The sequence below is a fragment of the Blennius ocellaris genome (assembly GCF_963422515.1).
Source record: "Blennius ocellaris genome assembly, chromosome: 12".
In the NCBI taxonomy this organism is placed as follows: domain Eukaryota; kingdom Metazoa; phylum Chordata; class Actinopteri; order Blenniiformes; family Blenniidae; genus Blennius; species Blennius ocellaris.
The window spans coordinates 10,092,689-10,115,977 of NC_137661.1; the positions used below are offsets into that span (position 1 = coordinate 10,092,689).

At 40.5% G+C, this 23,289-nt stretch overlaps 1 protein-coding gene across 14 annotated transcripts in view; it reads left to right on the top strand.

The window, feature by feature from the left end:
- The window catches only part of dock7 (dedicator of cytokinesis 7), a 51,411-nt gene extending 31,488 nt beyond the window's left edge, over window positions 1–19,923 (top strand). For 2 of the 14 annotated variants that reach the window (XM_080506457.1, XM_080506464.1), the window contains 28 exons: window positions 1,375–1,464; window positions 3,036–3,131; window positions 3,223–3,363; window positions 3,536–3,649; window positions 3,891–4,058; window positions 4,194–4,333; window positions 4,937–5,106; window positions 5,762–5,940; window positions 6,104–6,286; window positions 6,832–6,967; window positions 7,191–7,287; window positions 8,048–8,065; window positions 8,896–8,992; window positions 9,094–9,228; window positions 9,340–9,492; window positions 9,775–9,933; window positions 10,131–10,231; window positions 10,335–10,527; window positions 10,660–10,803; window positions 11,121–11,252; window positions 12,331–12,345; window positions 14,829–14,954; window positions 15,042–15,131; window positions 15,221–15,457; window positions 16,236–16,379; window positions 16,454–16,560; window positions 17,400–17,567; window positions 19,080–19,923. In XM_080506457.1, the coding sequence (XP_080362583.1) occupies window positions 1,375–1,464; window positions 3,036–3,131; window positions 3,223–3,363; window positions 3,536–3,649; window positions 3,891–4,058; window positions 4,194–4,333; window positions 4,937–5,106; window positions 5,762–5,940; window positions 6,104–6,286; window positions 6,832–6,967; window positions 7,191–7,287; window positions 8,048–8,065; window positions 8,896–8,992; window positions 9,094–9,228; window positions 9,340–9,492; window positions 9,775–9,933; window positions 10,131–10,231; window positions 10,335–10,527; window positions 10,660–10,803; window positions 11,121–11,252; window positions 12,331–12,345; window positions 14,829–14,954; window positions 15,042–15,131; window positions 15,221–15,457; window positions 16,236–16,379; window positions 16,454–16,560; window positions 17,400–17,567; window positions 19,080–19,122 (3,576 nt within the window). In that variant the 3' untranslated portion in view covers window positions 19,123–19,923. Of the gene's footprint in view, window positions 1–1,374; window positions 1,465–3,035; window positions 3,132–3,222; window positions 3,364–3,535; window positions 3,650–3,890; window positions 4,059–4,193; window positions 4,334–4,936; window positions 5,107–5,761; window positions 5,941–6,103; window positions 6,287–6,831; window positions 7,022–7,190; window positions 7,288–8,047; window positions 8,066–8,895; window positions 8,993–9,093; window positions 9,229–9,339; window positions 9,493–9,774; window positions 9,934–10,130; window positions 10,232–10,334; window positions 10,528–10,659; window positions 10,804–11,120; window positions 11,253–12,330; window positions 12,346–14,819; window positions 14,955–15,041; window positions 15,132–15,220; window positions 15,458–16,235; window positions 16,380–16,453; window positions 16,561–17,399; window positions 17,568–19,079 lie in introns of those variants that run through there. The other 12 variants (XM_080506456.1, XM_080506463.1, XM_080506462.1 and 9 more) reach the window with 8 other exon arrangements.
- The last annotated feature ends 3,366 nt before the right edge of the window (window positions 19,924–23,289 follow it).

A 23,289-nucleotide genomic window follows, 5' to 3' on the forward strand; every position in this document is an offset into this window, starting at 1 on the left:
CCAGTTTTGGTTTTTTTTGTCATTGTTTTTGATTTAAAGACTCAAGTTGTTGTGGAGTTGTGTATTGTGGTTTTCAATCACATTATTCTCATTACAATCAGTGTTTGTTAAGGTGAAGAGATGTATAAACCTTGCATAATACAGCTCAGGTAAAGCAAAGACATAAAAGACCAAAACTTTAGAATATTACAGTATTCTGGTGAACTGATTCTGATCACAACTCTCCCATGATCCCACACTTGGGAGTCACAGCCGCCTCCATGACCCTCCTGTTGTCCTGTTAGTTGCTCACATGCCAGCTCTCTTTGTTTATCACACCTAACGCCTCTCTTTTTCTTGGTAGTAAAAGACAAAGTAGCCAAAACCCACAGATTGCTATGCTAGACTGAAACAAATCCAGTTGCCCACCACAACAAGGTACATTGTTGACTTCTGTGTCCGTCCTGTGGGGCCTAATTTTTCCGTGTGTCGCCGCATCACAGAGGATTGTTGTTGTGGTAAAGAAAAAGAGTAGTGTTTGAAATCATATCCATCAGCAGACTAGATCTGTCTCATTTTATTTATCTCTTCCTACTTTCTCGGTTCCACTCTTAACCAGTCAACTTGCATGACTTTGTACTAACCCCCACACATCTCTCGCTTTGTCACTTCTGCATGGTATATCTGTAAGTGTGAATGTTTCTGCTCATCTGTAAAGTCCTTGTCAGTCTCAACCTTCACGTGACGTTATATCCTCTTACATATTCAGTTGTCATGTAAGTTACTAACATCTAAATTATAAGCTTGGTAATCATAGAAACACCTACACTCTCACATTACATTGTGTATTTCTGTGCTAACAGAACAAGTACACAGTCAGAAATTCAACTTGGATGAAATATTCCTTTAATAATATATACAGAAATGTAAGTCCGTGTCCCATAATGTCATATGTCTGTGAGTTATTTATTGTGTTCACCTGGAGGGATGCAGAACGGTACATCATGTTGGCCATGGCTTTAATTTTAAGAACCAAAAAAAAATCACTTGATTCAAGTGGCCCTTTTGTGCAGTTTTTCTGCATCTCTACCGAAATGCACTCAAATCTATCGACTGTTTTAGATTTTGGGTTTAGCATATCCCAGTGTTGTTATCCTGCCCTTTGTCCTTATTGTCTTCATGTATGACCAGTGTTGTGTACAACTGTGTGTGTGTGTGTGTGTGTGTGTGTGTGTGTGTGTGTGTGTGTGTGTGTGCGTGTATGTGTGTGCGCGTGCGAGTGTGCGAGACCCAGCAGACACATCCCTCTGTGTGCTGAGGGAAAAGGTGCAACCCCACACTCCCGTTGCTCCTCCACTAACCTTGCTGTCACCGTTCCATTCATCCCACCCATAGGCCATGGAGCGCTGTGGCAATCGCATGTCTTCGCACACTGAGAGCGCCAGTTTCTTGCAAACTTTAACAGGACGGTTGCCCACAAAAAAGGTAGAGCCTCTTGCCCTGGGGGAGGAGCCAACCCCGCCCACCTCTTAATCGCCTCCTCACCTGTCTTGTTTGTGGATGTGTGCCTCTGGATTGGTTGGTCTTGTGTTTGGTGGTTGTCAAGTCTTGTCGAATGCTGTTTGTCTCCGATCTTCCTCTTGTTCTCAAATATGTTGTCGGTTTTCTTTTAATGTTTTTTTTTTATGTTTTGTTTTGTCTTATTTTTTTGTTTTGTTTTTAATATGGGATGAATGTTGATTGTGGTCCGGCAATCGCTGACTTTGGTACAGTGAGCTGTATCCATGCAGTCTGGGAAGTCTTCAGTCATTCAGCCTTCACTGGTGCTGCTACTCTGCCAAAAACATGTGACACCTTCTCAGCTCTTTTCTGTGGTTGGCTGAAAAAGCCAACTGTCTGCCAGTCTCACAATGGTGTACTGTAGCTGATCCCAGCTCAGCAAGGGCAAAAGCATGGTGCGCCTTTGACCGGTTGCCATCACATTGTAAATGCAGAGACCAACATAAAGGCAATTTAGGCTCATCCATTAATCTTACATGCATATTATTGAAATATCAGACAAGAAAGCATTTAGTTACACAACTGAAGATGAAGTGTATGAAGTTAATCGTGATAAAGGGAGGGTTTTGGTTTTTTCTTTTAAATTTTTCTCACATTTACATTTGTTCTTAGTTTTTCTTAATCATAAGCAGTTCTAAGATGTCAATACTGACTTCTTTGTTGAAGAAGACAATGATGGTAAAACATGTCTTTTCTTCATACAGCAATGAAACTCTATAAGGATTTAGACAATAATTTTCCTCTATTTTCTTTGTTGTATTGACAAGATGAAGGAAGACTTGCCAGACTGTGGACAGTACTCAGCGCATTAGCCAGACTGTGTTTGATGTCACTCTTGCATAAAAACACACATCTTGACGATTGTTCTTGATGCACAATGTGAGCGAAACAAAACAAATTATTTTTGCCACGCAAAAACTGAATTGAAAGGAACTGCCTTTTACTTCCACATAGATTTCAAAAGACGAAAGAGATTTATTTCCAAAAACTAAATTTTGTTGCACAGAATTAAAAGATATTATGAATTGTATTTCTTTTCTAAATGCATTTGTTTAAACATTTTGAAGGTGATGACATGCACTGTTCACCATTTTATTATTGCTGCGTATTTACAGTGTTGAGGTCATTTGACCTTTACTCGACTGTATTATTGTGATATAACATTATTAACCAGGATTATTAGTCACAGAACTGATACCTGCTACCAGGTTGGTTTAACAAATCTTTTGAGTGATATGTCTTAACATTGAAGCTTTAGCTATTTAGGACTCATTTATCCCCTACAGGTAAATACATTGAGGAGTCCTGTTGACAATATACAACAAACAACAGAAAGTACAATTTAAACTTTGGTGCAGATGCTATAAAAAAATTTTTTTTTAAAAATACTCAAATTATCATCATCTGGCTTTATTGCTTTCTGCCCCCACCCCACACCCCACTCCGCCCTCCCTTTGTTTTTTTTTGTTTTCTTTGTATTTTGTTTTCCATCCCAGCTCTTCCACGAGGAGTTGGCTCTTCAGTGGGTGGTGAGCAGTGGAAGCGTACGGGAGGGAGCTCTACAACAGGCCTGGTTCTTCTTTGAACTCATGGTAAAGCATAGAATTAAACTTTGACTAACATGTATACAAGATAATTAAGATAGCAGCTAAACTTTAATTCCATCAATCACTTAAACCACAGGTGAAGAGCATCATCCACCACCTGTACTTCGCTGATCGCTTAGAGTCTCCGAGAAAGAACCGTTTCCCTGAACGCTTCATGGACGACATTACAGCGCTGGTCAGCACCATCGCCGGAGACGTCGTGTCTCGTTTCCAGAAGGTAAGTTATGTGCTTGTCAGGTGTTTCATCGTTTCATGAGCAGGCCTGCTCATTTTTGGAGTACTGAAGGGCTTCGCTGCATGCACGTAAAATTGCTTCGTCATTTTTGAAAAGTGAAACGACGTAGTCATTTTTTATGAGCGTTTAAGACTTATGTTTCTCAACCGTTCAGGATCTGGAGCTGGTGGAGAGGCTGAACACAAGCCTGGCTTTCTTTCTCAACGACTTGCTGTCAGTTATGGATCGAGGCTTTGTTTTCACTTTGATCAGAGCCTACTGGAAACAAGTACGTTTCTTTTCATGTTTTTCTCTTAATTTTTTTCCTTTTTATAAACTCATACAACATCAAATGAACAATTTTAGCAAGTGCAATTCAACACATAGAACATGTTTCTTCTCATAGTACACAGAATCTCTATCGCATTTTTCTTAATTGTTTTTGTTTGTTTTTTGCACAGAGATACTTGTGTTGATATTTGCAGCGTGATTAGGAATTGTGAAAATACATGTGTCTTTTGTCTCCACAGGTGTCCACAAAGCTCTACACTTTGCAGAACCCAACCTTAGAGTCTCTGAGGCTTGATTTCTTGAGGATTGTCTGCAGCCATGAACACTACGTCACCCTCAATCTGCCCTGCAGCCTGCTCACCCCGCCTGCCTCACCCTCTCCCTCTGTGTCCTCCGCAACTTCACAGGTCAGACAAAGAGAGATGGAGGACAATTGTAATGGCCGTGTCAGAGTTTATACTCCAAACATGATGATGCTGAATAAGCAGTATGGCGATCACACGTTGTTTTAATGTTTAGCTTCTGTCTCCCGTCTCCCACAGAGCTCTGGGTTCTCTACACATGTCCAGGACCAAAAGATAGCCAACATGTTTGAGCTGTCAGTTCCCTTCAGAGAGCAACATTTTCTGGCGGGACTTGTATTGTCCGAACTGTCGGTAATTCTGGAACCAGACAATGAAGGGTTAGTATTTTCTTCAAAGACTTTTTAATGAAGGACAAGTGCAACTGCAAATCTGCATTTGAGTGTTTTATTGATGGTTACATTCAGTTACAGAGACGAGGTAATGGGAATATAAAGTCGACACGTCGGTTGTTTGGTGTCTTCGTGTCTCTTTATAGTTGTACCTGTTAAACTGTTATGTGGTCTTACCTGGAAAATAATCCCATGGTGAGTGATGGTTGTTAATCTCAACTCAAGGAAAGACTATTCTGATTCCATTCTGAGCCTTTGTTTATGCAGTTTGCATGTTTATGTGCCGGGTGTTTTAAGAAAGTTGCTTCAAGAAGCCAAAGACAAGGATGGCTTATTGGATTACTTTAAATTTCCATTAAAGCAAGTGTAGCACTAATATCAGTTGTCGAGGAAGCTTGTTTACGCACTGATATGCATCCTGTATGTGTTGCAAAAGCAGTCGGGATAAATCATTGATTTGCAATGTTGCCCGATTGTTCTCGTCCATATTTATTTGTTATATGAAATGTAATACTGTCATTTTGTTTTGTTTTTTTTCATATTGTGTCTTTAACTTGTTTTGTTTTGTTTTGTTTTCCACCTTCGGTACAGAATGTTTGGTCTACATAAGAAGGTGGTGAGTGTTGTTCACAACCTCCTCTCCAGCCATGACTCTGATCCACGATATGCAGATCCTGAGGTCAAAGCTCGGGTCGCCATGCTTTACCTGCCTCTCATTGGCATTGTCATGGAAACCCTGCCTCAACTCCATGACTTTACAGGTACACATAATGAGCTTTTTCCAGCATTTTATTTTTTATTTTTTTGGAGGGGGGGGGTGTTTACCTTATTTGTGTTTTGAAATAGAGCTGTGGAATTTCACTTCTTTACAGTTATATATTTGTAGGCTTGAATCGTCCCATTAAATTGTCCTTAACTACAACATTTGAGAAAATCTGGCACAGAGACTTGCAGACTGTAATGACTCTGGTGGAGAGAAGTGTGACAAAATGTCAAATACTGTGAGCTTTTCACAAACAAATGCACCCGTGGAGTTATAATGTGACCTTTAATAGCATATTGCATTGAACATGAAAGGTTATCAGTTGACCTGCAAAGGGATATTCGCCTCTCACATCAGGTACCAGGTACTTTCCAACATTAGTTCGTCACATTTCCTCTGCTCGTTGTTTCCCACAAATTCATTGAACCCGTGTTCCCAAGTGCTCTTTCACGAATAGTTTTGTGAGATTTGTTAAACTGAAACCTCAGCTGTAGTTTCCAACATCCATTGCAATGTTATAAAAATGTTTATTTGTTTGGCTACAGAAACGTATCAATACATTTGGATAAAATAAGGTTTAGCCTCATTCTTGCCCAAGGCTAAGTACTTTTTTAAATTATTCTATTATTCTCTGTTATTTCTTGTGTAATTAGAGTCCCATAACCAGTGGGGTCGGCCCGGTGGTCCACAGGGGGCAGCAGTAGGCCTCTGTGGTGAAGAGGCCGAGGGGGAGGGTAACAGCATGATCAATCAGACTGTTGCTATGGCCATAGCAGGCACCAGCACATCATCCCCAATGTCCAGACCAAGTAGCTTCTTGCTCAACTCGCAGGTAATCTTCTATTCAACAGGAGCTCCAGGGCGTAGTGATTGTTGATATGAAAGGAATGATCTAACAAATGTATACAACGACATCTCGTGTGTTGTTTTTGTTCCTCTATGGTCTTTTTTTTTTTTTTTTTCTCTCTTTCCACTGAAATCTCCCATTTCTGCAGGCGAGTCGGCAGCATGGGAGCTTCACCGCTGAGTCCAGTCGGAGTCTTCTGATCTGTTTGCTGTGGGTGCTGAAAAATGCCGATGAGCTGGTGTTACAGAAATGGTTCACTGATCTGTCAGTGTCTCAGCTCAACCGTCTGCTGGATCTCCTCTACCTCTGCGTGTCCTGCTTTGAGTACAAGGTAACAGCAGTGGATGGGCACTGACGGATAGATCCAAACAGCATATCTGTCAAGACACGTGTGCAATGGAACATGTCATTTTCAACAGTCTGTCTTTTTCGACATTCATTTCTACAAACGAGGAGCTGTTAATGGCTACCAATAATGTGCATCTGGATGAAACTTCATATTTAAAATCGTAGTGGACTGCCTTAAAGCGTATCTTTGATTTATCCCACTACAAATATTTTGCTAGTTGGCACTTTACATTTCCTCATGGAATATTCTTTGTGGTGAATGTGCTTTGGCTCCTGTGGAAATTCCGTAATAAAATCAGACCACTCGCTGCTCTCTATACCATAATCTTTTGCTTTCTTTCTGTGTACTTCAAGCACTTTTTCTGTTTTCAGTTTCTTTTTGCATGCCTGTACAACACTTTAACCCCACTAATCTGCTTTGCTTTCTGGGTGCTGTGCTTGCAAATAACTTTCCCGCTGTGTGTTCTCTGTCTGTCCACTCACCCTCTGCGTCATGGATACAAGGCCCATGTTGTCTTCACCATGCAGGGCAAGAAGGCGTTTGAACGCATGAACAGTCTAACGTTCAAGAAGTCCAAAGATATGAAGGCCAAGCTGGAGGAGGCCATACTGGGGAGCATCGGTGCCCGACAAGAAATGGTGCGACGGAGCAGGGGACAGCTAGGTACGGTTCACTATCTGGCACCTACTCACAAAAGTCAAGATAAGCATTTAACAGGTTTGTGAACTCTCTGTATCCTCAATCTCACATGTACACAGTGCACATAATGACCTTTTCATTGCGCTGTGGATACATCTCCTGCCAGACTGGGTCACGTTCCTCTGTGCACACACAGCCTCTGTCACCGCCATTAAAAAAAGTAAATAAATGTGTCTCCATCGTTTAGAGCGGAGTCCATCTGGCAGCGCTTTTGGAAGCCAGGAGAACCTTCGCTGGAGGAAGGACATGACCCACTGGAGACAAAACAGTGAAAAGATGGACAAGTATGTTCCATTTCTACAACTTTGTTTTTTTCAGTTTATCTAAATTTCCAAACATCTATAAGCCTCAGGTGTTCTTCTTTAGAAAATCTTTTTGTCATCTTTGTGGTTTTTTATTTTAAATCAGCAGAAGATAAAGCAATTGATTGTGTTTTGTACAATATATTCAGTAACTAACAGCTCGTAGTGTTAATTCTCAATCTCCATGCATAGAAACTGCAAAACAAGTTTATGTACTTGGTAGAGCTCAAAGTATGACACGACGTTTAAAAAAAAAAAAGTCATCAAATGTTGTGTTTGTTTTAGGATATGTTATGTTTTCTGTGTCAATACGGACACGTTTATGTCAGCTCACACTTTATTTGATCTGACCTTTCGATCTGTGCTTTTCTACTAAGTATAAATGTTTTATGCAAATCATGTACACTTTTTTAAATGATACTAAATACATACTGTGTTTCAGAGTTGAATACAACTTTTTTTTGTATTTATGGCAGCAAATCACTAAGTGTGTCTACAAATCAGTATCTATCATAAAAAAAATTGCTCGTTGTTTATCAAATGTTGTCCTGGATTTTACCCAGTGACTGTGTTGCTATTTAAACGACAACTCAAGATGCATTTTTTAGCTTACACTCCTAAAGCTTCACTTGTTGTATCTTCTGTAACGGTTTATTTCAGTTCTTTTGTGAATACTCCACTCCCACATTTTTTTGCCTCTTAATTTCCATTTGTTCTCTCGTGTTGCTGTGTGTTTATGTAGGAGCCACAGATCAGTCAGGTATTGTATGGTCCACAATTGCTGTGTGCTCCTTTGAATTACCCTCTGCTTTAGTGCCTCTTTTAAGGTGTTCCGCATGCATGTGGGAAGTCCTGTGGTTGAAATGGACACCAATGAACATTAATCACTTGTTTGTTGACACAAATTTCCAGATAATTTTGAACTTTTGGGTTTTTCCATTGAAACATATCCACGTTGTTGTCACTGCTCCAGCCAGTGCTTTGTAAACATACCTAATCTCCATTTCAACTTTTTAAGCTCACACATGTACAGCAGTGCACTAATGGAGCCCTATTGATCCAGATTCTGCCATTAAATTCCCATCCCAAGCAGTCCCTCTGTCCTGGTAACAACATACATCTCGGGGTTGGTCGTGGTTGCAGTGGGTCTGTTTTGCTTTTTAACCAGTCTGCTTCTTGTTTTGGGGGCTTTGACTTGTGTGTCTCCCTGGCTGCTGCTGCAGCAGCAAAAAAACAAGACAAACGTCATTCTTTTTGTGGTTGATTGTTTTTTATAATATCATTTTAATAACATTCATATTAACAACATAAAATCTACCCTTTTATCCCCCTTATACCCTTTTATGCAGGAAATATCAGTGCAGCAATACAGCTTAGTGGCGTATTGTATTACAAACTCAGTATTGTTTTGTGTTAATACAATTAAAGCAGTAAAACCAGTTGCGGACTCGGCATATACGATTCTTAGAATAGTTCTCTTGTATATGATTGTGCAGTGGCTTGAATGCAGTGACTGGAAGCTTCAGCAAAATCTCATCACCACACTATGGGATTTGTTTGTCAAGTTCTTCTCCGAATTCTCAATTGCAGGACAAGAGCAGAGCTGGAACATGAAGCCCTTATTGATGGGAACCTTGCCACTGAGGCCAATCTAATTATCCTTGACACTTTGGAAATCATTGTGCAGGTAAAGTATTAAACAGTATTTACCCGTGAAGAATGAAAACATTCACAGACATATGAGTTGTTTTTGATTTTGCAATCTACCCCCCCCAAACACACACACAGACGGTTTCAGTGACAGAATCCAAAGAGAGTGTCCTGGGAGGGGTGTTGAAGGTGCTACTCCACAGCATGGCCTGCAACCAGAGCGCCCTCTACCTTCAGCACTGCTTTGCCACACAGAGAGCCTTGGTGTCTAAGGTTAGGCAATCAGACTGCTTTTTTTTTTTTTTTACATCTACTTCACAAATGCCCAGTATTGCGTGTTTGTCATGAGTCCAGTTTTCACTTTATTTCTCTCTTCTCTTGCAGTTTCCCGAACTGTTGTTTGAGGAGGAAACTGAGCAATGTGCCGATCTGTGTTTGCGGCTGCTGAGAAGCTGCAGCAGCAGCATCAGCACCATCAGAGCTCACGCCAGTGCCTCCCTCTACCTCCTCATGAGACAAAACTTTGAGATTGGCAATGTAAGACTGCATAAAGATTAACAACTTCAAACCTATGTGGCATTAGTTGAGTAGCAACATGTTGGACTGATGCTGGATCGATGTTCTTATATGTTGACAATATTGACCAGAAATACTCATGTGTAGTGGGACATGCATCATTTGAGCTGTTATGAAATAGAACATTTCGAAAATTAATTTACGCTAAACAAGTCTTACTTATTTTTATCCTTGATCTTGTCACATATAAGTAAATTGTTTTTTTTTATATTTAATTATTTATTTTTTGTTCTTCCTTTTCAGAACTTTGCGAGAGTGAAGATGCAGGTGACCATGTCTCTTTCCTCACTGGTGGGAACGTCTCAGAATTTTAATGAAGAGTTTCTCCGCCGCTCTCTGAAGACCATCCTTACATATGCAGAGGAGGACTTGGAGCTGAGAGAGACCACCTTCCCAGACCAGGTACTGACTGACCCATCGGGTTATTTGCTCATTTTCAATCACTGGGTGTAACTAGGATTTTCACTGATTGAGCTTGTAGTTGTTAACATGATTATCGGTAAGCTTTTGTTTTACTCGGTCAAAGATTAACACTAAAGATGTCATTAGTACACAGAAAACCAGCCTCCCTGTTCTGAGCCCTTTGCTCTCCCCTCCAGGTGCAGGACCTTGTGTTTAACCTGCACATGATCTTGTCAGACACAGTGAAGATGAAGGAGCACCAAGAAGATCCCGAGATGTTGATCGATCTCATGTATAGGTACACAACGCCTTGCACGAAAGCCACTTTTTCAAAGTGTTACTTCCTTACTTCTGCTACTAGGAATGTGCCACGTGTGCTTTTTATGTGTTGCTTCATTAAGGATTGCAAAAGGCTACCAGACATCTCCAGACCTTCGACTGACGTGGCTACAGAACATGGCTGGCAAACACTCGGAGAGGAACAACCACGCCGAGGCTGCTCAGTGTCTGGTGCACAGCGCCGCTCTAGTGGCAGAATACCTGAGCATGCTGGAGGACCGCAAGTATCTACCCGTCGGCTGTGTCACCTTCCAGGTACAGACATGTCTTGGAGAAATAAACCTGCTGAGTGATCTAAACAGCATTTTGGCCCAGAAGCGTCTGCTTAATCGATTTGTTTGCACCTTTGTGTCTTTGTCCGCGTGTTTATATGTACATGTCATCCAGAATATTTCGTCGAATGTCCTGGAGGAATCTGCAGTTTCTGATGACGTGGTGTCTCCAGATGAGGAGGGAATCTGCTCGGGGAAATACTTTACTGAGATCGGCCTCGTGGGCCTTCTCGAGCAGGCTGCTGCGTCCTTTTCCATGGTGAGAGATCAGTGATCAGATTGACGTTGCCATACGTTTTATATATTAGTAACACATCGGACGCAGAAGCAATTTTAAGCTGTCCAGTCATTTGATTTTAGGCCTACAAATCCCTGAAAATGAGAACATTGGAAATGTTTTGGCTGAAATTTGCAGCGACTGAGGCTACATTCGCATTGCAAACTGAAATGACACAAATCAGACTTTATTTAATTAATATGTGACCAATATCAGATTTTTGATATGTGGTCCGAATTTGAAAAGATGCAACTTCAGCCTGAATTTTGTTTTTTAATGTTTGATTGTTTTTCTCTCAGGCTGGCATGTATGAGGCAGTAAACGAGGTCTACAAAGTGTTGATCCCCATTCACGAAGCCAACAGGGACGCAAAGAAGCTCGCAACCATTCATGGTAAACTACAGGAAGCCTTTGGCAAAATTGTTCATCAGGTAAGCACTTCCACTCACACACACAACACTTTCTCTCATTATAACACACTGAATTTAAACAAGAAACCAAGACATACATGTTTAAATTCTTCAGTATGAACACAATTAAATGCTTTTTCCACCGTCAGTCTCGGGGAATCTATGAACAAATTGACACATTCTATGTTTTAGTGTGAATTCAGTAAGAATTGGGTGTTTCTGCTGTTTTTTCAGAAAGTAACAAACCCCCTCAACGTTTTTGTCAAAGTCATCAACTTTTATAACTTAATAGTTAACATGTTAATGAGGCAGTGAAAAGGTTTTAGATCCTTAAGATCCTCCCCACTGCCTCAGAACAACCTGCATTTATCATGTCCTCTACACATGCAGTGACTGCTGCCTAAACGCCAGTCTGACACAGACACAGCCTTGCTTGGTATTATTTGGATTCTAAATTCTGGTGTCCTTCTGTGTTTATATTATACGTCTGATACGTGACATGCCTCGCTTTAGTTCTGAAGTGTGTCATTGATGCACACGGTGCTGGAAGAGATCCAGTTGTGGTTTTTGTCAGTTGTTCAGGCCAGTTGTGTGACACATAAGGAGTAGGTTGGGTTACAGTCATGTGATGAGCAGAGCAGCTGTTTTAATGAGTTGTTTTTGTGGTGAGGAAAATAATGTTGAGGTGAAACATAGCAGATGACGAAACTCATGCTTCAAATGGTATCACAGTTTTGCCTCACATGTTGGATTTTTATTTTCCTGATGTGGAAACAAAGAAAAAAAAATGTTATTTCAGTTTTACATTTGAGAACATTTGAACTGGGTTTTTTTTCTTTTTTGCACCTAGTAGATGATTATTACATTGTGCTGTTAATAAAATAATAACCTGTTTTAAGATTTATAGGAGTTAAAAACACTAGCATTTTCATGCTTTTTCTTTCAACATCCGAGGCCCAGTGGTTTGTTCTCCAGCTTTAGTACAATTTATTGAGTGGATTAGTTTCAATGCCTCCGTCATTGTTGTAACAACGTGTGTCTGTGCCACACTGGAGGGTGTTTTGTCGTTCACATGTCTTGTATTCTCTTTGTTACACAGAGTACTGGCTGGGAGGTAGGTGGCTGAACACTTCCTGCTTGGCCCTGCTCATGTTGTTTATTTTCTCTTGTTTTTTATTCATTCATCTATTTATTTACTAGCCGTGGTCATCCTGTTGCTCTCTTTTGCTTTGTTCCATACATCCAAACCATTAACACCTGCAGACAACGGCAACTGTCTGCCCCCCCCCCCTCCACTGGGGACTCTTGTTGTATGCGCAGCAACACCCTCGCTATTTCCATCTCACTGTGCAAGAGGAGCTTGTGTTTTTGTTTTATTTCTTTTTGTTCACATGACAGAGTTGACAGGCTGTGCATGGGAACCACGGCGTGTGACACTAATGACAAAAGTCTCTGTGAATGCATCACCTGCACAACCTGCACCTTTCCCCCGTCCTCGCCTCCTGTCTTGTCTGCCGGTGTGTCGGTGGACACCGGCTCATCGCTGTCACACTTCATCTCATCTTCAACCACAGGGCTCGATTTCAGTGCACCGTTTTTGACATGAAGGGTATCCGTTGGCCTTCCTGCTACAGCCGTGGGCCACTCTTGCCACACACAATTAAAGAAGAAGAAGAAAAAAAAAAAAAGCCTTTGTAAAACACAAGTTGTTGCAAACTTTGGGTCGAAGCTGGAACCATTTTCCAGAGTCTGTCAGGTTTTTTTGGGGGTTTTTTTTCAAAGAGGGTTCAACTCAGAGTAATGTCAGCATTACTTGATTCATCCCTTTTGATTAGTCTTTACTTTTACCCTTTCTTTTAATAGTTTAAACTAAATCGACCCCTGATTTTTATATATATTTTTTTCATCCATTCTGTTCTCTTGTTAACATTATTAACCTCTGAGTTTTCATGGTTTGTTGCATGAACTGGACCACGCACTCGTCGTTCTTTTGGGGAATGCACTGCGAGTGCATGGTGTGTTGCTGATGGTTATGGATCTTTATTTTTCTCACTTTATCGTCAGTTTTTCCTTTTGTCACTGTTTGCCTTTGCATGGTCCGGATCCTCCACAATGAGTTTATGTGTTTTTTCTTCAAAAATCACCGGAGATATACTTTACTGTTGTCTGTTAGTTTGTGGTACTTTTGAATTTTTCTGGAGAAACCCAATCCTGATTAAAATCTGTTCTGTTTTCTCCTTTTTGATTTCCCCGGTTGCCGACCCTTCCTTCCCACTTTACTTAATTGTGTCTTGTGGTAAGTTCCTCAGTTTTTAGGGCTCCTTAAGTTGTAAACATACCTTTTCTTGAATCCGCTGTTGAAATACACAACATCTTTCTTCCCTTGGTGATTTGATCGGGAAAGAATCAGGAAGACATTGTTTTATTATCACATCATATATCCTTCCCGCTACACACACCGACATAGTTTTACTCACCTGAACACTCCTGCTGTGCCTCTGAAAATGTAATTGGCTGAGGCGCTACCAACTGAACATGTGTCCAGATATGACCAGGGGGGTTCCCTCTCCTTGAAACATTCTTTTGCCTCATAATCACTTGAAGTGGTTTTGTCATTTTTGTACCTGGAGACTCTTACTTTCTTTGGATTTCTGATCCTTTGATTGCTTGCTTTCAGATGAGGTTAAAAATGTGTATAGTAGAAAACGATTTTCATTTCTAAACTCCTATTGATCTCCATCTGAAATATGAAGGGAATATGTCTTATCAGAAAGAGCCGGTCATCATATTAGCAATGAACAATACTGCTAAATTTCAATCTGGAAAGAAATCTGAATTTAACTTATCAAGATTGGGTTGTTTTTTTTTTTTCATTCAAATTTAGTTTCATTCTGTGGTTGCTAAATCTTAGTTTTCTCAGTTCTACTTGCATATCTGCCCTAAATGTTTTCTGAGCTGTAAGCTGAGGACAACCAGGGTGGAAATCCAGGTGCTTCCTGTGTGGACGTTCACCTAGAGCTCCACTGTTTTATGAAAAGACCTAAAACATTGGAATCTCAGACACATTCTGTTCATGTTTTGCACATGACACATGTGAGCCGTTCAGAAACGACATGTTTCATCGGATGCTGCTGACAGGTCCTTGAATGTAAAGAGGGTATGATACCGGTTGAAGTATTGTCTGTTGTGGTACGGTTAATTTTTGTCCTGTTTGTAGTTGTGGTAGAAATATATTGTTAAAAGATCGTGTTATACATTTTGACCTTCTCACAGTTTGCATACAGTTTTTCTTTCAGATGCACCAGCTTGTTAAACACCGGCAGATTAATCAAACATGAAATTTAAACTCAAGTTACTATTCTGACACAGTTTTTGAGTTTGTCATATGGTAGGCGATGTTGAGTCTTTGGTGAAGTTATTTGAAGCTGCAAACTGTCAATATTGGGATCCATTGAGAAAGAAATTCTTTTAACACAACTCACCATAAACTATGGTTCTGCCCCGTGTTTAATTTTGATTGAAATGTTTATAGTTTGTTGGGGTTTTTTTTTATTCATTTATTGTGACATTATCTTCCTGTGCTCACAGGATGGGAAGAGGATGTTCGGTACGTACTTCAGAGTTGGATTTTATGGTTCAAAATTTGGAGACTTGGATGAGCAGGAGTTTGTCTACAAAGAGCCTGCCATCACAAAATTGGCTGAAATCTCCCACAGGCTGGAGGTAAAACACCAGCATGTCGCCTCTGCATCATATTCTGTATTTGTGGGTTAAAAATGCTTCAATTCAGTGTGTTGTGTTTCCTGCCAGGGTTTCTATGGAGAGCGTTTTGGGGAGGAGCAGGTGGAAGTCATTAAAGATTCCAATCCTGTGGACAAGTGCAAGCTGGACCCAAATAAGGTTGGTGTTCGTAAACACATCAGTCATAAGAGAACCTGATAAATAAATTATAATTTAAAAAAAAAACGTGAATGTGGTGCTGTGTCTAGGCCTTCATCCAGATCACGTATGTGGAGCCATACTTTGACACGTACGAGATGAAGGACCGCATCACCTACTTTGACAAAAACTACAACCTGCGGCGGTTTGTCTACTGCACTCCTTTCACCCTGGACGGGCGGGCCCACGGCGACCTGCACGAGCAGTTCAAGCGCAAGACCATCCTGACCACCTCGCACGCCTTCCCTTACATCAAGACACGCATCAACATCATCCACAAAGAGGAGGTAGGTCTTCTCACGGTTTCATTCACAAATGACGCATTAAAGAAATGTCATTTCAGGGAAAAGATAGATTTACTTCTGGAGAAAGTTTTTTTTGGGGGGGGGTGGTTTGAGTTTGCCTCTGACATTACACTGGCTTTATTTTTGCGAAAAGGGCTTTTCGTCCATCACGTTAAACACCTGAATATACTCCCGCTTTTATTGCTTTAGAGTGAAACTGATCCTTGGTCTGCTGTCATTGCACTTAGTTCTGATGAGACTTGTCTAGTGAGTGACAAAACTGTTGTTGTTTGTTGATGTTTCTACTCAATAACAATGAAATGGGTTGATTGCTTTATCTGTCATGTGGACAGTTTTGTTTTTGTTTTTTTGTTTTTTGCTAACAGGGTTTGTCTGCAGTTGATATTTTTACAAACGTAACAAAGCAGAATCATTTTTCTCTGAATTGCCCGTCTATATTTGAAGCAGGCTATTAATCTTCACGATATTTAGTCTCCCAGCCATGATTTTCCCAGAGAGTTGGAAACCACATAATTGAATCAGGCCTCACCTTGAGCATTGTATCCTGGCACAGCTTTCTCGTCACCAAACACAACTCCGCACGATGATAAAGTAATCTAGTAAAATGATCCACTCCGGCTTTATCTATAGTGCATTCCAGCAAGCTTCTCTTCAAACTTTTAGAGATTTGTCACCTGGCTAACCTAAAAAGACTTTTGTCTGGACCAAATTAGAGGAAAGGTGTTTTCTGGTGTCTGAAGCTGCTAATTTCCTCTTCCAGATCATCTCCACGCCTATCGAGGTGGCGATCGAGGACATGCAGAAGAAGACCCAGGAGCTGGCCTTCGCCACCCACCAGGACCCTGCTGATGCCAAGATGCTGCAGATGGTCCTGCAAGGATCAGTGGGCACAACTGTAAACCAGGTCAGGAAAACAAAGTTTATTAATAACACAAGTGATGTTTGTTGTCTGATATTGATTGAGATTTTCTTCCTCAGGGGCCACTGGAGGTTGCTCAAGTGTTCCTGTCAGAGATCCCCAGTGACCCCAAACTGTACAGACACCACAATAAGCTACGGCTCTGCTTTAAAGACTTCACGAAGAGGTAAGGCGTAGAAAAGAAGGTGGCTAATACCTCAACATGAGCGTTATGACAAATAAAGAAGTTAAGAATGTAAAACGTCAACATTAATTATTGGAGAAAATATGTAATGATCTCAAATTCTACAACCTCCCGATGATCTAATGTGTCCTAACAACACTTGGTTAGTCTCACACCGAATCCCATTCACATTTGGCTTAAAGGGCTTTTTTCCAGTGTGCCGTTTTTAAGTCGGTAATTAAACTTTTAAAGACTGGATCATAAAATTCAAATATAGGATTATTAGTAGTCGAACCACAGACCTGTGGTGAATGTTGTGTTTATATAAAAAACTGACCGTTTGGTCTTTAAATTTAGATTACTTGTGGGAAAACAGGGTTAAATATGAACAAAATATTAGTCCGATTCCGTCTTTAGCTGCTGCCACAGTATTAAAGCGTCTCTCACTGGCGCTCCCACTGAGTGTCTCTGTGGGTCAGAGTGGTTCTACACCTCAACAACCTTGTTTCACTCTAGATTTATTGAATCCTGGCGACATTTAGCAGAAGAGGCCACTTAACTCTTCCAGTGGCACTGCACAGGTTGCATTGTATGTGTTCAATGAATTAATATCTCAGGATCGTTTTTTTATTGGTCTGTACTTGTGACTGTAGTGTAAATTGATAGCTAGTTTACTTCTCATAATATCACTATGTTAATATGACTGGTTGATACTAAAGTTCACTGTACAATATTTTATATCAACATTGGCCAAAAATGTGCAAAACTTGTATTTAAAAAAACAAACAAAAAACCCCTGTATACAGTTTGTGGAGACCTTCACTTCACGTTTTCCACTAAAGGTGTGAAGATGCGCTTCGTAAGAACAAGAGCCTGATCGGTCCGGACCAGAAGGAGTACCAGAGGGAGCTCGAGAGGAACTACCATCGGCTGAAGGAGGCGCTGCAGCCCCTCATCAACAGAAAAATCCCCCAGCTTTATAAACCGGTACTACAGGTCAACTCGCACAGGTGAGACCCTCCATTGTTTTGGGAGCGTTTTGCACGTGAGAGCGGGCGAGAGACGATCTCGTTCTGAACGATGCGCTTAAACGTGTCTGTTTCTGCTTCTGTGAAAAATCATGCAGCAAACGGACAGCTTGACAAGGTAGTTTGCAATTTTCAGACTGTTTATGTGCCCGTTGTGTTCTTGTCACTTGCACAGTCCCTGCTGCTCGTTCAACTTTAAAAATTATACTTTTAAGTCGCATATTTTTGGGAACGAGAAACAAATGTCAATATTTTTTCTTCAGTATATGAGGAGAGAATTTTCCTTGTTCAAGTAAAGCGATGAGGACAATCTTTTTGCCTCGTCATTCACACACGCTGTAATTTTACACCTGCCTCATCACCCTATCCGTTGCTGCTCCGTCTAACGAACTGCTGAGCTGAAACATGGGATTTACCTCGATATTTGTGGGAGCAACACTTGAGCGCCGTGTATTTTCACAGACTTGTCATTCTGATGATTGGATTCATCAGGCATCACATTTTTGTGCTCGTCTGTCTAAACTACCTTAAGAGGCTGTTGCATGAACCAGAGCTTCAATCAAGAGACAGAAACGTTGGAATTGATGAGAGCAGAGAACTGGATGTCTAATCAAGACAAGCCAAGTGGAGCACTTCAATTTTATCCTCTGCTGCCGACAAAGAGGCGAAAGGAACAATCTGTGGCACAATATTGCTTTATATGATAAAGCCATGATGGACAAACAGATTTTATTGCCTGATACTACTTAGCATGTATGAATTATTTACTCTGATCAGTCGTGGCATCACTCACCGCCTGTGTAGTTCTCCTTGCAGCCTGACACAAACACACTGTGATCCACTGGGTGGCGCTGTTCTTTAGTAACCACTCAGGCCCGCCTTCGCCCATCCTGTGAGTCAGTGTCTTGTCTGTCTGTAATTTGTTCACAGCTTTGCTTCCTTGTTACCATTTTGTAAGATACAGACCGCTTCAGACGAGACACAACAAGACATGCAGTTTTTTTGCAAAATACTCCGATGTGTCTAATCATCACGATTTGGCCTTCATCAAGCTCTTTAATTCTGACAGTTCACCATTATCTCCTTCATTGAAGACATCCACAAGGTGTCATTCACTTCACCCATCAGAATGTTTTCACTGATCAGTGTAAATAGTTCTATTATCCCGTACTTGCATGGAGTCATTGTTTACCCGTGATACGATCAGATGCAGACTCAGCATTTTAAAGTCCATGCAAAAAACAGTCCCTGTGAATGTTAAATGTAAAAGTTTACCCAGAAGTAAGAAAGGTCCACTGTGTACTTTGGGTTTACGAATCTGAATAACAATTAAGATTGTTCGATAGTTTGGATCCTTCGATTGCAGAACCTCCAAATTGTTTCATCATAGCAAATCATTGAATCACAGTGAAAGTGGAGAAACTACAAATCGCCAGGATATCATTCTGAACTTTTTCCTTTGTGTTTTTAAGACGTGTGCATTTCTAATTCCAGAGATTCCTTCAGCAGACTGAGTCTTCGCAAGCTTGACATCTGAAGATGAAGAGAGAAAACACCCATACGCACCAACGCCACAACATTAAAACAAATTGCAATATTAATTTATTCTCCTTTGTAAATACGAGTGTCTTGAAAGTTGCTCAGTGTTTTGGAAACAGCGTGAAAAACGAAGGCCAGAGCTGCAGCGTGGTACGTCATTCCAGTGTCTTAATTTGTTTACAAACTTGTACACAATCAGAGGAGCAGGTCCCGGAAGATTATAGAGACACCTTGGAATTTACATTTTGTTATTGTTGCTCATTTGTTATTGTAGGGAACAAGTGGTGATATGTCTCTACACCTTTGAACAAAGCTCTTAGCATCAGCCCTCACACTCACAGCCAACAGAAATATAAAGAACGAAAGTGCCAAAAAGCTCTTTTTTCGCCAAATTTTTACACGTATCTGCAGAAAAGGTACAATTTTTAAAGTCACAGTGTCTTTTTAATTCAGTACGACGTGTCAAAACCTGTATTTAATTTCATGTGTGCACTTTTTTTATTATGGTGTAGCAATGCATTTTACATCTTGAAAGTTTATGTAATTCAAACTGGGGAGGGAGGGGATGAAGTGAAAAGGAAAAAAAAGTTAACGTGCAAAAGAAATTGTACCCGTATTTATCATGATGCTTTATTATCATGTTTAGTTGATGCAACAATGTTTTAAAGTTCGGTACTTTAAACATCCTTGTACAATTTTATGTAGTTTTGTTTTATTTTAAATATTTTACTAAATAAAAAAAATTTAATGTTGACGTGGCACAGTGTGTTGTTTTACAATTAAAGCTGTTTCCTTGTTCCTTCTGTGTGGATTGACATTTGCTCTTGGTTTTGGACTATATTCTATATTCTACATTCAAGGGATTAACTATTGACGCGCTCTTTTCTGATCAGGAAACACTTCCAGTTCAGTCACAGCAGGGAAGCGTCGTGGAGCTGGTGGAGGAACTGAAGGACTAAAAGAAAAAAAAAAAAAAAAAAAGGTAAAATACTCATCAAATTGAACAGAACGCTGGAGCAAGTCAAAGCCGTGGTCATCTGACAGTGTTTTTCAACCTTTTTTGAGCCAAGGCACAGTTTTTTCTTTGGAAAAATCTCGAGGCACACCACCACCCGAAAGTGGTAACATTTTAAACTCTGTAGCCTATATTAACAATATAAAGTCATTCTCATCAATGCTTTATCAACAGGAATCAAATAAATACAGGAAAAAGGTATTTCCCAATTTCTTTTTTTTTATTTTTCTCTCACTCAGTGTGAAACCTGGACCTGATGGATGAACACAGAGCTGAGATCCTGGCAGGAATAGAAGACAGACAAACACCAACATGTCTATTTCGGAGTTCAAATCCTCCCTTTTCAAAAACGTCTCCATCACTGTCACTGACACAGTACTTTGATACAAGATGGGAGCAGCCGCAGGTGGTAGTGATTAATGAGATTTTCGACGGTAAACTTCTATGCTGCCATCTATTGGCGAAGAGTATTTATAGATGATTACTCTGCAACACACTGCTCTCACAGCGGCTGTGGACGTGTTTAACAGCCATACCACAGCAAGAGTCACATCACATTTGAAACACACACAACACCCCCCCCCCCCTCCCCCCCATTCAAAATGTGTATAAATGTGAATAATGAAGCAGAGGGAAGCTGAAAATATCTCCCAAAGGCATCAAATTACAAATGAGACATTCCCGTGATGTCAAACAAAATTGGGTTTTATTTACATATTTAATTCACAGAAAACAAACAACAGGCTCCCAGAAAATGGCGTCTCTGGTTCACCATTGCGAAGCTCTTCTCTTCTTCTGTTGTTTTGCTTTCTTTGCTTGTCTTCTGCTCACAAACTTCTTTCCTTGTCCCAAATCTGAAAAACAAAATGTGTTTTGTGTTAAACAATGCTGGTTAAACAGCCTATCAACCAAGGTTAGTCCAGCTCTCTAATTAACTAGATATAAAATAAAGCCCATCCAACCGATCCAGTCATTTTTCAATGATGAATAACAGCTTGTCTTGTCATTGAGGTGCTTACTGGGATTATTGTTGGGCTGGTTCTTTTCCGTCGGGTTGGAGGAGCAGTCAGGAGTCGTGACCTTTGTCTCCTCTTTATTAGGTTGTGGTGAGCTTTAATAAGCAAGAAGGAAAATTGTTAGTTTCAGTTCAGTTAGTCTTTTTTCTTAAAATACTAAAACTCAGAGCGGTAGAGTTTGGACAAATACCTGTTGACAGAGGCTGAAGGTTGTTGTGAGACTTGTTGTGCCGGGGCCTGGTCCTTCTTGTTCACGTCAGACGGACTGTATTTGGACCAATATTTGCATCCGGGCCAGGTGATGCTGGCAAATAGTGGCTCAATATAGTCATATTCATACGAACTGCAACTGTCGCACTCCTCCATGGGTTTGCTGTAAGATTTCACAGTGGAAGATTAACAATCACTACACTGAACAGCTTGCAAAACCACAATGATGTTGAATATTTGTAACACTTAGCAGCTATTGTATTGGTCTGTTTGTTTAAAAAGACTCAAAATCATCAGAGATAAAGTTTGGACAAAATACCTGTTGACAGTGTTTGCATGGTCCAACTCCTCCAGGTGGTTTTCATTGGTTGAAATCTTTTCTTCACTGAAGGTGATGCTGGAGAAAAGAGGCTGAACATACTCATATTCGTAAGAGCTGCAATTGTCACACTCCACCACATGGTTGCTGTTGGACCTGGTGATGCTGGCAAGAAGTGGCTCAATAGATTCTTCTTCCTCAGAGCTGCAATCATCAGATAGATAAACATTACAGGTCATTACACTCAACAGCTTGCAAAAGCACAATGATGTTTAATATGTGTAACACTTAGCATCCAACTCATCATTGGGCCTGTTTTAAAAGACCAAATCATCAGAAAAAGGAAGTTGTGACAAATACCTGTTGACAGTCTCTGCAATGGCCAACTCCTCCAGGGGCTTTTCGTCGTTTGAAGTTTTTTCCTCAGTGAAGGTGATGCTGGCGAAAAGAGGCTGAATATATTCCTCTTCCTCAGAGCTGCAGTCATCACACTCCACCACATGGTTGCTGCAAGAGTTCACAGTGGAAGACAAACAATCGTTACACAGCTTGCAAAAGCACAATTATGTTAAATACGTGTAACATTGAGCAGTTATTTCATTTGGTGGTGTGTTTAAAAAGACTCAAAATCATCAGAGATAAAGTTTGGACAAAATACCTGTTGACAGTGTCTGCATGGTCCAACTCCTCCAGGTGGTTTCCATTGGTTGAAGTGTTTTCTTCACTGAAGGTGATGCTGGAGAAAAGAGGCTGCACATACTCATATTCGTAAGAGCTGCAATTGTCGCACTCCACCACATGGTTGCTGTTGGACCTGGTGATGCTGGCAAGAAGTGGCTCAATATATTCTTCTTCCTCAGAGCTGCAATCATCAGATAGATAAACATTACAGGTCATTACACTCAACAGCTTGCAAAAGCACAATGATGTTGAATATTTGTAACACTTAGCAGCTATTGTATTGGTCTGTTTGTTTTAAAAGACCAAATCATCAGAGAAAGGAAGTTTTGACAAATACCTGTTGACAGACTCTGCAAGGTCCAACTCCTCCAGGTGCTTTTTGTCATTTGAAGACTTTTCTTCAGTGAAGGTGATGCTGGAAAAAAGTGGTTGAATATATTCCTCTTCCTCAGAGCTGCAATCATCACACTCCACCACGTGTTGGCTGCAGGAGTTCACAATGGAAGATAAACAATCATTACACTCAACAGCTTGCAAAAGTACAATTATGTTAAATATGTTTAACATTGAGCAGCTATTTCATTGGTTTGTTTGTTTGTTTGTTTAAAAGACTCAAAATCATCAGAGAGAAAGTTTTGAAAAATACCTGTTGACAGTCTCTGAATGGTCCAACTCCTCCAAGTGGTTTTCATTGTTGAAACTCTTTTCTTCAGTGAAGGTGATGCTGGCGAAAAGAGGCTGAATATATTCCTCTTCATCAGAGCTGCAGTCATCACACTCCACCACGTGTTGGCTGCAAGAGTTCACATTGGAACATAAACAATCATTACACAGCTTGCAAAACCACAATGATGTTGAATATTCATAACACTGAACATTTATGTCATTGGTTTGTTTGTTTGTTTAAAAGACGCAAAATCATCA